The sequence below is a fragment of the Pavona decussata genome, unplaced genomic scaffold (genome assembly GCF_977016875.1).
Source record: "Pavona decussata unplaced genomic scaffold, jaPavDecu1.1 SCAFFOLD_166, whole genome shotgun sequence".
Lineage (NCBI taxonomy): Eukaryota > Metazoa > Cnidaria > Anthozoa > Scleractinia > Agariciidae > Pavona > Pavona decussata.
The window spans coordinates 756,810-773,230 of NW_028145577.1; the positions used below are offsets into that span (position 1 = coordinate 756,810).

At 37.4% G+C, this 16,421-nt stretch overlaps 2 protein-coding genes across 3 annotated transcripts in view; one reads left to right on the forward strand and one right to left on the reverse strand.

The window, feature by feature from the left end:
• The window catches only part of LOC146464282 (uncharacterized), a 33,038-nt gene extending 31,666 nt beyond the window's left edge, over positions 1 to 1,372 (forward strand). For both annotated transcript variants that reach the window (XM_085130011.1, XM_085130010.1), the window contains exon 12: positions 1,175 to 1,372. In XM_085130011.1, coding sequence (XP_084986137.1) covers positions 1,175 to 1,241 — 67 coding nt within the window. In that variant the 3' untranslated portion in view covers positions 1,242 to 1,372. The remainder of the gene's footprint in view (positions 1 to 1,174) is intronic.
• A 576-nt stretch (positions 1,373 to 1,948) lies between these two features.
• LOC146464284 (trace amine-associated receptor 7d-like) lies at positions 1,949 to 3,442 on the reverse strand. Its single transcript, XM_085130017.1, has one exon. The coding sequence runs from the start codon at positions 3,059 to 3,061 to the stop codon at positions 2,012 to 2,014; it is 1,050 nt and encodes a 349-aa protein (XP_084986143.1). The 5' UTR covers positions 3,062 to 3,442; the 3' UTR covers positions 1,949 to 2,011.
• Between the last annotated feature and the right edge of the window lie 12,979 nt (positions 3,443 to 16,421).

Below are 16,421 nucleotides of genomic sequence, written 5' to 3' on the forward strand. Positions count from 1 at the left end.
GATTGGTTTTCGAGTAATATATCAAACAGAAGGTAAAAGTATATCATTCGATTTCGTAACAACAAGAAGAGGGTTGAAAAAAAAAACGATTCCTTTAAGCCAACTTGGAGGTGTTGGGAAATCGGATGAAAGAGTCTTTGCGGATGTTTGATATAGCTTCTCAAGCCATTGATAATTATTGGAGAAACTTGAAGCGAAAGTTCACTACATTTTATGATAATAAAGATTACATTTAAGTGTGAAAGGCCTAGTTCATGCGTCGAATATATTTCGGACGAATTTATTTCGAATTGACTTCGTTTGTAAGAGACAATAATAGAGAATCGATTTGGACGACGAATTAGATTGAATCGACTTGAATAACATGGGATAGTGGAATTCGGTGTAGACAACTTACGATGATTCCAGATTCAAGAAAACTAATGTATTTTCAAATTTATGCATTAAATTCGATTCGTCTGAACTACGACGTCTTTGTCCGTCAGCCCCATATGGATAAAACGTCTGGAGGAATTTAATTCCGCAAACGGTTTCCTGCGTAGCTTTACCGACGAATTTAATTTCTTGTATTAACTTCGCCTGCATTATATTCGACTTAAATGCGACGCGTGAACTAGGCCTAAGTTTGAGAAACACTGTTCTCCCGTGGACGGTTCAAAGACAAGAAACACCCGTACCGAGTCTCACCATTTTCCTTATTCCCCTGGTGTACAAATTAAAAGGGCTTTGTCACGACGATTTTGCTGTTTTCTGGTGAAAACTGCCCAAATATTTGACAAAACACCATTTTGCTTACACGAAATTGCTCTTAGAATGCCTAGAAGAAAATATTGAGGGGTTTCTCCAAGGAATTGCTAACTATAATTAGTTTTTAGGGACTTCTCTAAAATACACAAGAAGGATTTTGAACAAAAACTTGGCCAATTTTTTCAAGTTTCAATCCATTTCCATCCTAGCCATCCGCAGCCAAACATAATTTAATACTAGTTTCTGTGCACTAGTAGGGTTATTGTTAACAAAACTGAACCATTATTTTAATGATTCTATCGATTGAAGCATGTTTATCGACTATTCAAAGTTAAATGACAATTAACAGCAAACTGAATAGTAACAAAAATCACACAAGAGGTTTCAAAATATAACAGAAAAACAATATTTTTATCTTTATTTAAAGGAAATGGCTACAAGATAGGATACCAACCAAGATTCCAGACATTGCAGGCTGCCGAAAGCTCCCTTAACGTAAAAGAAATTACATCTGAACGCGATATATCGATCTGCTACTTGTTTTCTAGAAACTATCACTTATTAAAAATCTTACACTTAGCCATAGTAAAACAGTTGAAATAAAAATTACGTATAAAAAAGTGAAGTGAGAGTCTTGTATTGGAATGTTTTAAAAATCGACGTGTACATTTTTTTGGCTCCTACTTTTTGGAGTCTGGGGTAACATGTTCATTTGGAAAATTTGTGAAGGTTGGTCCTGCTCAACATGCTTCGTCTCAACGCAGACTACAAAATATCAGAAAAAAGATAAACTAAAAAACTAAAACTGCAATGTGGACCAATCCATAGAATTACGAAGTATTCCTTGTAAACAAAAAAATACCAAGGTAGTGTGTTTTAGAATCAGACGAACATTTTAATTAATTCAAATTATTTCCTATGTTTTAGTAGTGTAAATTTTTATTAGGCAATAAAATTACCCGTTTTGGCTGTCCGATCGGCCTCGCATTTGGTTTTGCGTTTAATTCAATATTGCTGATTCTGGCCCACACAAAATTGAGATCCGGCTTCGCTCAGTGCTGCTGTTTGTCCAAGTGGTGCTTGCATTATACAAGAGTTACCTAAACTTCATTACATTTTAAAGCACAGGCGATTTTCCGTCTTTTTTGGTGGAGAGGAGGGGGGAGGGGGTTAGGAGGGGGGGGGAAGCCCGGCCAACTTGCCTCAGGTACCCTCAGTTGTAAGCTATGACAATAAAGCTAAGACCTCGTTGTTATCTTGAGTTCTATACAACAGACACTCGTTCTATCATTTGGCTTTGTCTGTGGTTTTCAACGGTTGAATATTTAGCGCGGTTAGGGGGAACGTTGCTTGTAACGCGCCTCTTAATACGAAAACAACAGCAAAGTTTCAGTCTGCCCCATAACAGCAAAACTTCTCTTTTGAAGTCACTCTTGAAATAGGTATACAGCAGAGGATTAAATAGGCCAGTAAAAAACTTGAAAAACAAGAAGACTTCTTCTAACCAAAAAGGAACACCAGACTGAAAGAAAGTGTTGTTGGAGTCATAATCAATGGCGAAGAGGAAATAGGGAATCCACCCTGTTATAAAAACACCGATCATAGCAACATAGACCAACTGAATATTGTTCTTTTCTGTCTTCTGATTGGCTGTCCGCAGGTGGTTGATCTGGCGTTTTATGGTGCGTAGTTGCTTCCTAGCAACCACCAGTATGTGAATATGTGCATATATCATGAACATCAGAGGCAATAACACGATGACAGCCACGCAGAAAATATCGTAGATCAAGTAGTTGTTTGGGAGTGGCATTTCTTTCCATACGGGATCGTACCACGAGAGTTGAATAAGCGAGACAAAAAGTGATATTAACCACGTATACAACAGCACGACCAAAATACGGGATTTTGTCAGAATCCTAGGGTAGACCAGCGGGTAAACAATCATGATATATCGTTCGGTCGTGATGACCAAGAGATGAATAATTGTTGATATCGCTAGGAATCGCTGACACAAGTCCATGGCTAAACAAAGTTCGGGGATAACACATGGTGTTGCTGAGCATGCGATTGCTAAGGGCACTGCGATTAATCCCGCCATGAAATCACTCGCTGCGAGGCTACATAAACAAAAGTTCGTTCGAGTACGTAATCGACCTGTTAGCAAAATCAAGATCATGACTGTAAGGTTGGCAGCCAGAATAAAAACAGCCAAAAGCACTAGGCTTGCGTAGATGATTAAAGTTTTCGTCGGAAGGTTGCTGTTTCTGCAAATGATCGTCTCGGTTGAATTAGTTGTGTTTATAACTTCTTCCATTTTAGAACTCTTTCGTCTTTGAGTTTTAGTTTATCTTTCTTGTGTTAAATCCTGTAAGAAATTACAACCCTAAACGCTGCTGCCACTGTGCTCGATCTTCCGGGAATAATTCACTTAGACAACATTTGCGGAGCCCTAAAAAGGAAAATGAAATTTCGTGTCGTTAAAAATCGCTTAAATTTATAATTAGACATTCAATTTGCCCCCAGTCATATATAACCGGTAGATCGGCTTTGTTTTTTTCCCGTAAAATAATGATATACAATTAAGTTACATAGAAAACACCTGCAAATTTTCCGACCTTACCATTGGCTGACAATATTTCATTTTCTTACAAGTTTTCTTCATGAATAGTTTGAAGACTCTAGAACGTGTGATGAAAGTTTTAATTTGCATCTTCAAATTCACAAGTGTTAATTATGAGCAAAGTTTGCCTTTTGAATGTTCTCGCTGGGGTGTGTTGACAATAACGAAAATAATAATAGAAGAAAAATTTCGGTATCTTTTTGATTCTGATCTATCACTAATTTTAACTAAAATTTTGAATGGAAGCATTTTAACGATGCAGGTTATCGCATTTCGTTTGTTCAAAAATTTTAAATCGCACAATTTATGGCGACCTAGTTTTTGTTTTCGTTTCTTAGTTTGTTTTTATTTCTGTGTTTTGTTTGCACTTGATCAGGGGACCCCAACGAAAAAAAATTAAGCAAAAGTATTAAATTTTTTTCTCCTGTGCTCCCTGTGTTCGTTTTGCGGTCTTTTAAAAACATTTTTTTTACGCTAATATACTTGGACTGATTCATCTGCTAGTTAACGGAATTTTACCCCCGAATTTACTAGGTTAAGATGGTTTTAGAAAAATACTAACGGATCCTTTTTCGCATTATTAACAACATATTTGATCCTTCAAAAACGAAAGGGATTATTTTTCCACTGTTACGAAATTTTGAGCCAGCTTTTTTCGGAAGAAAACTTTTAAATAGATTTTCCTTGCGACCAAATCCGAATTTCTGCGGGCAATTAATGGCATCCGAACAGCCATCGAAATAGACCATTGTGTGTCCTTGTTTGTTCCCTCAAAAGTAGTTTTATTTTGTTTTTACATGAATAAAGAGAACTTGAAATATGTATGAAACTTGAAAAAGTTGGCCAGTTGTTTCTTCAAGTTCGTCCTGTGAATTTTGGAGAAATTGCTAAAAAGTTATTCTAGTTTGTTCTTCCCCGGAGAATTAAACCATTTCATATTTTCCTTCCGCTACTCTAAGAACGATTTCACGTTAAAGAAGAGGCTCTTTGTCAAATATTTGAGCTGTTTTGCCAATATACATAAATATCTCTGTGAGAGTACTACTTCAAGAGCAGTTATCTTTAAAACCAAGTACAGCCATGTAAGAAAGAAAAATCGAAATCGCCAAAACTTTATCGTAATAAAGGCTTTAGGAAACTATTTTCGAAAATATACGATTCAGCTCTTTTGGATTAATATATTCCAGGTGAGACTATTTTGATTTTTACCCTGTCAAGTGGCCTCAGACAAGCGAAAAAAAGCAATTTTGTGTTGGTCTCGTCTAAGCAGATTAAACGAAGCTGTCCTATTATTTTTTGTATTTTGTAATCAAGGGAACATCCTTTTACACTCTGCTACTAATGGAGCACAAATATATTGAATCACCAATTTATGCTAAATCTTTAAAATTTCAATTAAAAACGGTAACTTCAAAAGAGTCAAAATTTGTGAAATTTGGAGTCCAAAATCCCTACTTTATTCATGGCTTTCCAAATTAAGTTACAATTCTAATAAAAAAGAATGCCTCTCCTTTAAGAATATAAAATAATACGAGGAAAGAAACCAGTTGAACAACAATTTGGTTAACAAGAAGACAAAACGAATACTTGGGTGAGTTCCTTTGGGATGACCCAGATCAGGATCAATGATCCAAGATCACTCGGATCATGGTGTATCAAAGGAACCGACGAATCCACTCTGGGTTAGGATTCGTCGGTTTCTTTGATGGACCTTGATCCGAGTGACCATGGATCATTGATCCTGATCTGGATCATCCCAAAGGAAAGCACCCTTGATGTCATCTGCCAGGACCGAAGCACATCAGTTTTAAAAAATAGATTGAGGTATATGCTTCAAAGACAAACATGTAGTCAGATCGGCGTGAACGAAATAACAATTAATAACATGTTTTCGTTGCTAAGTATTATTTTGCTAACGTAAAAATTCTCTGTTAATGTGAAAAGTGAAAAGCCAAAACAAGATTCGTTTTTTCGTGATAAACGATTTGTTTTTTTTTTTTTTTTTTGCTTTTTTTTTTAATGGGAAAATGTATTCATGAGTGGCCTTATCAAACAAAATAAGAAATGTTTTGAGTTATCAAGATGGCACAAAAAGGACTCCGCGCAAAACAAAGCCTCGCGACAATGAGGTGGCCTTCTTTATCAAAACTAACGGCTGGATCATGAATTCATTTAGGTTTAACAATCTGTCAAAGCCGATGCACGAATTTGGAATTGTTGTTGTTGCTGTTGTTTCTTTGCACATGTACATTATTAAATGGAACTACCTACTGCCTAACGGCTTCCGTTTGAATGGTTGCTAGTACCTCAAAAATTTCAGCTTTAAAGACAACGGCTAGAAGTTCTGAGTGCAGCTGTAAAGCAAACATGAAGCACAACGTGACGCTACTTGGTGAATAACGAATAATGTTTGTTTGAATCACCACAGCGTACATAAATGTTGCCAAACAACCATGCTTCACATGAAACGAGAAAGAAATTAAACATATCTAAGAGATAAACATTAAAAAAAAAAAAAGACAATTACACAAGATGCGAGATGGAACTGGCCCGAATACAACCTTTATTACCTTGACGACCATGGAAACCTTGAAGAAAAATTCATGTATTATTTTTTGTTTGTTTTTGTTTTTGTTTTAATAAACCACGTTTCTTAATTCGACAAGTTTGTACAGATTTTCTTCATATTTTTCCTCTGAATGGTCACATTTAAGATTTTCACAAATTTAGACTTATGCGTTTGAACTACAATGTGACGTAAAGAACTATACAGTTGAGAATTCTGGTCAACATCTTTTATTTGAGCTGAATTAAACGTGAATCGTTAACGGTTATAGTGTCCTCGCATGGCAAATGAGATTGCTACACTTAAAGATTTCAAACTGAAGTTAGAGTGATTCCTTGGAAAATAATTATAGTCGCGTTGCCGGGATGAAAACGGCAGCTACAAACCGCGTTTTTCTGCTGCCAAATATACATATATATTGGGGTCAGCTAAAAGCATTTGCGATTTTCACGGTTTAAATATCAAACGAGTACAAACCTCTTTAGTCATGGCACGATTTTCCTTTAATGAAGAGCATTTCCACGACAGCTGCGAAGATGGAACTTGATTGTATTACAAAACTATACAAATTGTGAATTGGTTCTTGAGTTACAAAATAAGCTACTCAGCGTCTATTTGACAGCCACGTCTGATTCCAGTCAGTTTGATTTATTGCCCTTTAAGTGAATAAATTTGAATATTTGCCATTCAATAAAGTGACCTGCAATTAACAGTAGAAATCGCCTTAAAGCAATTACCTCGTTCACAAATTTTTTGACAGTTTGGCAATTTAACTTTGATTTATTGCTTTCTTGCGAAAAAAAAGTCGACCAGTCAATTTTGATAATATGGACCGCCTAGCTGACTAAACTTTAAAGAATTAAACCGATCATTTTAATTTGGCTTCTTAATGACCTAAGCTTTATTGAATGAACGTACCATCTACCGCGTGCAAAATTAATCCCAGGATTTGTTATCTAAGATTTGATATTGCAAAGTATCGCAACCATAATGGCTTGTTCCGAAAGAAAGAAAATGTGAATGCAATTCATGAACAAAACAAATGCACGATGAAAGCAAGTAGTTATACTTGAATGAATATGTCTCAACAGCCAGTGGCATGCACCGTAACACGAACATTTAAAGTAAATGCTTCAAATTTTATTGCCAGTGTTTCCACTTCATTTAGTTAACATTTGAAGACCTATTTGTGTAAGCTATCATATTTTGATTTGTTTGGAAGCTTTGGCTGAAAATTTAAGTTCCTCGCATTTACGAGGACTTGTTATTGGCTTTACGAAGATGCTAAGTACAAGGTGACCGTTCCGAAAAAGGAACGAATTAGTTTTCCAGTTTCACTAACTTTTCAGTTAACATTTTGACGATGACAACTTTAGTTTTTCTCTACTACAATTCCGGACAGATATCAAAAGAAATGAACTACTTGGCGCCACTGACCTTTGCATGCTTAAACAATTTCTACATGCAAAACTTGCAAATTGATGAGTCTAGCAAATCAATCAAATCAAATTAAAAACTTCATTCAAATGTCAGACCTTAAGGCTTGGGAGATAAAGTCCCATAATGATGTCGGGACACAAATAAAATACAACTAAATAACAATAATTGTAGAAAAATCATAATATGCACAAGTCATTGTATAAAAATAAGTAATAAAATCTATGAACGAACGAACGTTTGTCAGAAGAAGAATAGTGCAATACTACAGTAAAACAATACTATTAGCTGGAATTGCAAGCATATACTCAGATGCACTAGGCAAGTCATTTCGCTGTATACAATTCAGAGTACGTATTCACACCTTCGTTGCCCGGCTTCATTCAAGTATATGGTAGTCAACTTCAATAATGTCTGAAAAAAAAAAAAAAAACAATTGAACTGGTTGACAATCGAAACCAAGCGCGATGGAAAACAAGTAATTGTCCTGCCAATGATTAAAATGGTATGTGCAATACTAAACGTATCGAAATTGTACAAAGTTCTTTACTTTCCTTACACTTTTCTTACACAAGCTTTCGCGAATAATAATTAACTTTTCTAATGTAAGAGTCATGTCCAACACTCTGAGTTCCTTGGACACGAAGGTAAAGTAACCAGTGGAACAGAGAAATTTGCTGGGCAGATGAAAAGGCTTTCAAGTCCTTGACGAGCTTAGACTGTATTTGCACAATAAGGTTTGAAAGTCAGCGGGAGTAAGCGACAACTAGCTGAAAGGGTTCTGAGCCGGCACACAGTGAAAGGAAGTCTGAGAAAAAAGAATATCAATTTGCCCTTGTCTTTGGATGAAAGTGGTTAAGAGCCAGAATCCAGTGAATCATCAAGTTATTCTGAAGCAGAGGAATGTGAATGCACGGATTTATTGTTTGTTTCCGATGAAACTATGTTGAAACAGCACGAGACCCTGTAAGTATATAAGGAAGTAGTCTTAATATGAAGGAAGAAGACGTAGGACCACATAAGATGTCCCATTTGAGTTGTGCGATTTTTGTCAGTCACAACGATTTTTAGTATGTGCTCTGCTTCGCTTAAGTTCAGAGCACGTTGCTTGGATCTTCCAATTTAAGGGTTCGTACGTATTCGAAAATCAGTCTTGCCAAATTCAAACTTATTTGTCGCTGAAGGTATTAGTCACTGTTATTCTGAGGTGTAATCACGAAGAATTGACATATTTGTATCCATTCAGTAGATTTGCTGTTTGAAATTATTGTTATTGTTAGTGAGGTGCAAATCACGAAGAACTTATAATTGCATCCATTCAGAGGATTTACTCTTTGAAATTATTGTTATTGTTATTGAGGTGCAAATGACGAAAAACTTATAATTGTATCCATTCCGAAGATTGACTGTTTGAAATGATTGTTATTGTTATTGAGGTGCAAATCGCAAAGAACTCATATTTGTATCCATTAAGAAGATTAACTGTTTGAAATTATTGTTATTGTTATCGCTATTGAGGTGCAAATCGCGAAGAACTTATAATTGTATCCATTCAGAAGATTTACTGTTTGAAATGATTGTTATTGTTATTGTTATTAAAGTGCAAATCACAAAGAACTCATAAAAGTATCCCTTCAGAAGCTTAAGATTTAATGTTTGAAATAATTGATCTGTCGTTATCTCTATTTTTATAATGGCTTCTGTACACGTTCAATCTGCTTTCTGTGCTAATCAACCAATCATATCTCAACTTTTTATTAGTATCGTTTCTTTTTAAATATTGTAACCTCTTCTTGAAGAAATTCATCAGGCTAGATAACTGAACAGTCGATTTAAATGTTCTTACAACGTAGCCAGTCTTATATTAAAGTTATTAAATATTGTAACCGTTTTTATTAATAAACTATCATCTGTCTATCTCGTATATTTCCAATTTTTACTTGCACAGCAGTATGCAGGATATTTGTCCCATGAACCTAGTTTAATTACCTTAGCTCCCACCAGTCTCCTGTAGCTCAGTGGTAGAGCATCCGAACTAGTAATCGGAAGGTCTTAGGTTCGACTCCTGATAGGAGCACTCGGATCGGATTTCTTTTTTCCGAGTATGCCTGTGTCCCTTTCTAGAATAATACATCTTTTTCATTCATTCACCAGGCTTGAAATATACCAACACATTTATTTCAATATCATAACAATTACAATGTTTTTAACCTAGAGGGCAAAATTACTGAATACTGATTAGTTGTAACAGAAGGTCTTTTTTCTTAATTTCACTGACGGCAAAATTAGTCACTCCTGATTGGTAGAGCGGCGAAAATACTCGCTCTTGATTGGCTAAGCATTTCTGTATTTAGTTGGTTTCTTCGTTGTGTGCCCAACAACAACGAATTCTTTCAGGCTCTTTGGAGTTCAGCATTTTAAGCCGGGTTGTTTGTCCCCAATGTAAATGGGAATCAAGGGCTGCATCTATAAAGGAAACTCCTAAAAGTGAATTTTCGTGTCTTGCAAGAAACAGCAAAACATTGTTTATGTCAAAAGCTAACTGAAAACTTGGTTCGGATTTGTTTGGTTGAAAAACTGAAATAATTCATGGCGACAAAGTGCTTTCACCTCGCTATTTCTTTTCCAACAAAAGATAACTGAGCATAACAGTGTCCTCTTGATGGGAGGAAGGAGCAGGTCAAATTTTCTCTTGATTACATTTGTATAACAATTCACTTTTCTCATCAATATTGTTTGCCTTGTACGCCACGAAACAATTTTAAAAAAGTTTGTTCGCTTTACTTACACGCGAGTGAGTGATTTTACTCCGGGGGTGACTGCTTTACAACTGAGGTGCCTCGATGGTTTCAAGAAAATTTTGCCTTCTACGTTATAAAACTGAAACACTTTTGTAGGGAAATTCACCCTTAACATGGGGTTTTTGGTATCTTTTTTTGATCTTCATGATGAGCTTAGGTGAAGAAAAAAATGTATGCTAATGAGCTTACGGTGAGTTGAAATCACCAATGGCTTATCATTAACTGCAACAAGAGAAACCATTTTGCACCTCTGCGTGTTATATTTCATGGTCGGAATGGTCTTTTTTCACACGTTCGGAGTTCCGGCAGTCACGCAGAAAGAAACAGATTCCCAGACATCGTGGTTTGTGCAGATCGAACGCGCGAGGAATGCTTTCGTTTTATCCACGCGAACGGTAAGACATGGTTTTTTTGCTCGAATAGTAACTCCAGGGCACAGACTTAATATAATATGAACCACTCAAAATAGGCAACTGGGCGATTTAGCATTTTAAAAGAACATCGAATCAAAGAACAAACCCAAACAATTCCTGCCAAAAGCAGTAGAATCGCGGCACAGAGTTGGGGACATTTATTTACTGTACAAAATGTAACAATATTTATTGTAGCACAAGCCGCGCTAGACTGTGTCTTTATGAACGTTGTAATCACATTAAACAAAATTCGGAGTATATTTTCCACAAAAAAAAAAGAAAGAAAGAAAAGTGATACAATTGTACATTGATGATACAAAGCAAGTGATCGTCTCCGCGCGTTGCATTCGGTCCTCCCTAAAATGGAAGAAAAAAGGAATAGTTTATAAACTGGAGTGCGAGGTTGGTATTCCTCTCATTTAGAGTTATAAACAATTGGAACTACAAAGCAGTGTTACTGTATACTACATTTGTGCTCGACAGAGCAGCTATGCGCAACGCAGAAGCAAAATATTACAAAGCAGAATATTACAGTAAGCTAGATTAATTAATATCCTGCCCGACAGATAACAACAGCTCACTGAAAAGAAAGCTGACTACCCAAGTAGAGCAGAATTGGTTATTGCGATATTAATTAGTGGAAGCAGAGAATTCTGCTCGATAAGCTAAAGCAGAACCCAAGTTAGTGTTCATAGCGCGAGGTTAGCCGGTTAATGTTCTGCTCGACAGATAACAACAGCTTAATAAAGAACTGACTACCCAAGTAAAGCAGTTTGCTCGACAGATAACAACAGCTCTGGGAAGAACTGACTACCCAAGTAAAGCAGCCTGCTCGACAGATAACAACAGTTCAATAAAAACTGACTACCCAAGTAAAGCAGAACAGAATTAATATCGCGCGGTGATGGTTGAATTAATGTGGCGCGCGGTAGATAAAAACAGTGCAGTTAATAAATGACTAAGAGCCAAGCTATGCAATACAATAAGTTCAAAAAACAGAATCTTAAAATTGATATAGCCTATTTACAAATTTCACTACTCACCAATGCCTTGCCTTGCCTTGCTTTTATATGATCGTGAATCCATGTCGAATACGCGCGAGTTTCCCAACCTCGATCAGTTTCCCGCCAAAATAACAAAGATTCAACAAGACTTCGACTCTCGGCAATGGTCTGAAGAGGTACATCCTTCCAAAATATCGTTCTAATTCCTAAACGTATACGTTGCTTTTCGTCATTTCAATCCTATGATACTTGCGTTAAATGCTGAGAGGAAATTTGTTAGCCAAATTCAAAGACAGATAAAGCTGTGTAAATTCTCACTAATACAACTCAATTTCAGAAGTACATTATTTTATCGAAGCTGGCGTCGATTTATCTGAGCATCGCATTCCCAGGTGAAGAAAATAAAAGCGAATAACCCAAGAACTATTTTCCTCGGCCTTATGGTAGATACAACTTACCAAGTCGAATATGCATGTGTAAAGGTCAATCCCCGAGCGGAGGAAGTGGTCTGCTGTTATTCAATAAATTAAATTGCTGCCCGCCGCAATTACTCTCCGATAAATACAAAAAATTCCATTCCTTCGTGACAGTCTGGGCTGGGAAATGTTATGAAAACGAAGGCAAACCAATGGCAAAATCGGCAGTTGACCGTGGAAAATCATACAATACCACTCCGGAAAACACTGCGCGTCGCAAGGCACGAGTTTGTCTCGAAAGCGCAAGATGAAACTGCGTGACTATAATACACCGTGGCTGTTTCATGTTACATTTCCAGGCATATGATGACACCTCGCGTACAATATTAAGAGAACCCCTGGGTGGAATTTTTTTCCTGCTCAAAGCTGTGGGGGGGGACAGGGGGGTCAGAACCTCCCGCCTCCCGTACCTGTGCCTCCCGCCTCCCGCCCTTTTTCGCGTTTCTCCCGTCCCCGAGTAAATTAGAAGGCTTCAAAACCCGTATTAGTCACAAAGCTGTACCAGGACGTACCATTCGTAGGCCTTTCATTATTCATTTTTTACTATATATATTTTGAATAACGTTAACATTATTGATAGGTTTTGTACTCTGAGTTAATGAAGTTTTGACTAAAATAAAGACTTTTGTTCTTGAGCCATCGTAGCTTGATCAGAAATAAAATACAAGCAGCGGCGATAAACATAATAAACTTGCGCATTTTATGTAACTTGATGTTTCATAAGCTACGTCAAGTTGAAATGCGCAAGTTTATTATGTTTATCACCGCTGTTTGTATTCAATTTTTGACTAACATGTTCGTCTTGTTTGACGGTTTAACCATTCTTTCAGTGACAACAGTCTTGTCCATCGTGCAGTGTAATAGTTGTCGCATTTCTTAATTATTCATTTGTTGGGATCATGTAATTCAAATAAGGAAGTAGGACATGGCGAGCTGGCAGCCAAACGCCCCAGTTTAGAGTTCGGTACATCTCCCTAATTCTCGGCGCCTTATTGCGGATCCATCGCGTTTACTTGATACACTAATTATAATCTTGATATCTTTCTCGATATCCTTACTCCCTAAAACTGCGTGAAAAAAGTCGCTTTTAGTTCGGGAAAAGGTAAAATGAAACTTTAGGACCTACTTTCAATCCAAGGTTTAAATCTCTGGGTTACTGGTGGTGAATTCTAAGCTCGTTGCTACTGCTCTGAGGAAAGAATTACTGCATTAAATGCAAAAAGCGTCCGAAATTAGGCCGGACAAGCTGTTCATCAAAAAGAAGTCTTCATCAATGTGCCGAGGAGGCTGCACTGATCTCCTCCTACTCCTAATCCTAGTCCTCTTTTCTATAAAGTCTTTCCTGATTGCTTCCCATGCTGTTTGGCTGCCTATTGTAATAGGAATCGATTTTGCCTTGTCCATTAAACGAAAAACGGTGTCGTGAAACGAACCACTCCGCACTCTCCACGTGCTCATTGAAACAGCATTCTGTTCGTAAATTCCCATACACCATGCAGCAAAATCTTTAGTACGGTCCGATTGACGGTCATTGGGAGAGGTCGTCCATGCCCCAGATTTCTCACTACCGCACTGAAAAATACTAAGAACTACTAAAATGGACACCACATTGAATCTCTGATACTAAATTTACAAGACACGTACTTGCTCGCCTTGCTCACCTCTTTTGAGACTTCTAAAAACTTGCGCAGCACTCACACATGTGTACACATGCCACGCTTGACATTTCATAAGCTATGACTTAACACAATAAAAGGGTTTACAATTTCACCGGAAGTAACCCTGTTTATCGCCTGAGCACGAATTTTCGTGTGCCCTCGGATATAAAATATTGCGTAAAGCCTCGGAGGACGCTAAATGGAAGACAAATAACATTGCACAACATTGTTGAGTTCTTTTTTTGATAGTATTCTAACGCATTAAAAAGTAAAAAAAATCACCGTTTTGTATTGCTCTCCCGCTTCCCGTCCTCTTAGAACTCCCGCCTCCCGCCCTTTCCTCTCCCGTCTCCCGTACCCCTCCCGCCCCCTATTCTCCCGGGCTCCCGCCCCCCTGTCCCCCCCCACAAAGCTGCTCATGATCAGCTGCCAAATAATTTTAGAATTACGAGAGGAAAGAAATCAACTCAATTCTTGAAAGGAACAACTCGTGATCTGTTCTAGCGCATTTTGGAAACAAAAATGCAAGAACTTGAAAAACATTAGCCTAACAGTTTCAAGTCTCAATCCATACCGGCCTACTCTGTCTCTGGCCAGAAGCACTAATCGACAGTTTTATTGCAATGGGGTGATAATTTATAACAAACTTGACAATTATTTCTTTGTTTCCGCTGACAGACAAACAGTTTTGGGTTTGGGAGTGACAACAAATTTGCGTGATACTTCCTCTTTAAATACAGAGAGGAGGCCGAGTAGAATTAACGATTAATTTTGACGCGCATTTGACACGCATCAAAGTGAAAGTGTAGTGAAAATTGATCCTTTATTATAATTATACCAGGTCTCATTGCGACTACTGTAATCGCAATGAGACCTCGTAGAATTATAATTAAGGATTAATTTTCAGTTGTATTTTCAAAGTTTTAACAAATTGCCCTCGTCGCTGCGCGAATCGGGCAATTTGTGAAAACTTTAAAAATGCGCGTCAAAATTAATCCTTAATTCTACTCGGCTTCTATTCTGTATTTAAGGGTGAATTTCCCTACAAAAGTGTTTATGATGCGCCATCTACTGATGAGGAAGCTATTTGCAAGCTTAGCCCATAACGGCAAGCACGAATTTGTGGCGTCACACCAAACACAAAAGTACTATCTCCGTTTCCACAAGGTGCACAGAAACGATTGAAACGGAAAAGCTCTTTATGATGAGTGTTCTCTCGTTTTGTTTCTCCCGCTTCTGTACCATTCAATTTTTTTTTCTTAAAATCTTTTTCCTAGGGCCAAACGTTTCCAATTCATGAATTTTTCAGAAGAGTTGTTTCATGAAAATTATTTGACATCGGATTTCCATACAAACACTGTTATTTCGAGCCTGTTTGCCTACTCGTCAAAATGGCGTCGGAAACCGTGATAAGGCCTATTTGCGTCAGTAATAATTTCGCACAGCGGAGATGACCATGGAAAGGCAAAAAAGCAAGATGGCGAAAGTCAGAAGACGGGCCAGACGTTGAAAAAATTGTTACATTTTATGTGGCATCTCGTCTAGACGGACAATTTTTTTGTATGCGGCAATTTTTATTTGCCACATAAAAACTAACACGCCAGCTTTTCAGCAAATGCAGTTGTCACATAAAAATTGATCATTTCTCATCATCTACACGGGCAAATAAAAATTGCCACATAAAAATTGCCATATAAAAATTGCTCGTCTAGACGTTAATTGAGTGAGTATTAGTAACGTGCCAAACAAAGGGTTTACATTCCACCTTCCTCCAAAAAGCAGGAAAACCGCAGACCGCTGCGACCAAAGGCCAGACAAAACCCTCAAGTGTTGTTCAGTCAAAAAGGCCTACGCCTTGTGTTAGTGAGGGACCGTTTTGGAAAGAGCTTTAATAACTCCTGTCATTTTCCCCTAGAAAACAATTACGCTGGTGTGTACATACAGCACAAGGATGAACACCAATACGGTTTTCAATTTAACAAAAGGAGTTGTAGCTTTCGAAATGTCACTTCCGGTGTCGGGTCACTTTCTGCTGAAGGTAACACTGCCCCTGTTTGTGTTCAAAGTCCTTTGTTTTAAAAATAGGTACTCAAAACCTTATACGTTGTGGGTGAAAGGCTTTTGCAGCTGTACATGTGTATCAGAAACGCACAACGGTCCCAACAATGCGAATAAACAGGGCCGGCTAGAAAAACAAAGAAAAGAGATGATCGTTGCCAATCGATGCCAATCAATGCCGCTTTGATTATCAAAATCAGCCGATGGGATGGATGAATTGATGCACAAGGATTTCTTCTTAAGATTGCGTCGTAGTGTTTTAGCTCAATTTTCTTGCTTTTTCCTATGCTTATCTTTATCGGCTTGCGTCACACATAAAACCAGCCTTTCTTTTTTCAAAAGAACACTTAAATCGTGTGATCAAATTTTGATTCTTGTAAACAACTTGATAGCGTGCATGAGCACGTGCTAAGTGCACACTACCTTGTGACGTAATGTGCGTCTGTTCTCTTATAAATTTATATGGACAGGGCTTCAATTCAGTATCATTGCGTTGTTATATAATTAGTAACAAATGTCCCGACGCTTGTGTTAGATACTTGATACGGAGTGACCAAAATAGCTCCCGCTCATATTTCCTAAATTCCATTTTAGGAAATTTCAAAAGCGTAATTTTATATGAGATTTTCACTCGGAAACAG

What these genes read in the sequence shown, in the direction of transcription:
- LOC146464284 (XM_085130017.1), bottom strand. Translation starts at nt 3,061, where the DNA reads ATGGAAGAAGTTATAAACACAACTAATTCAACCGAGACGATCATTTGC.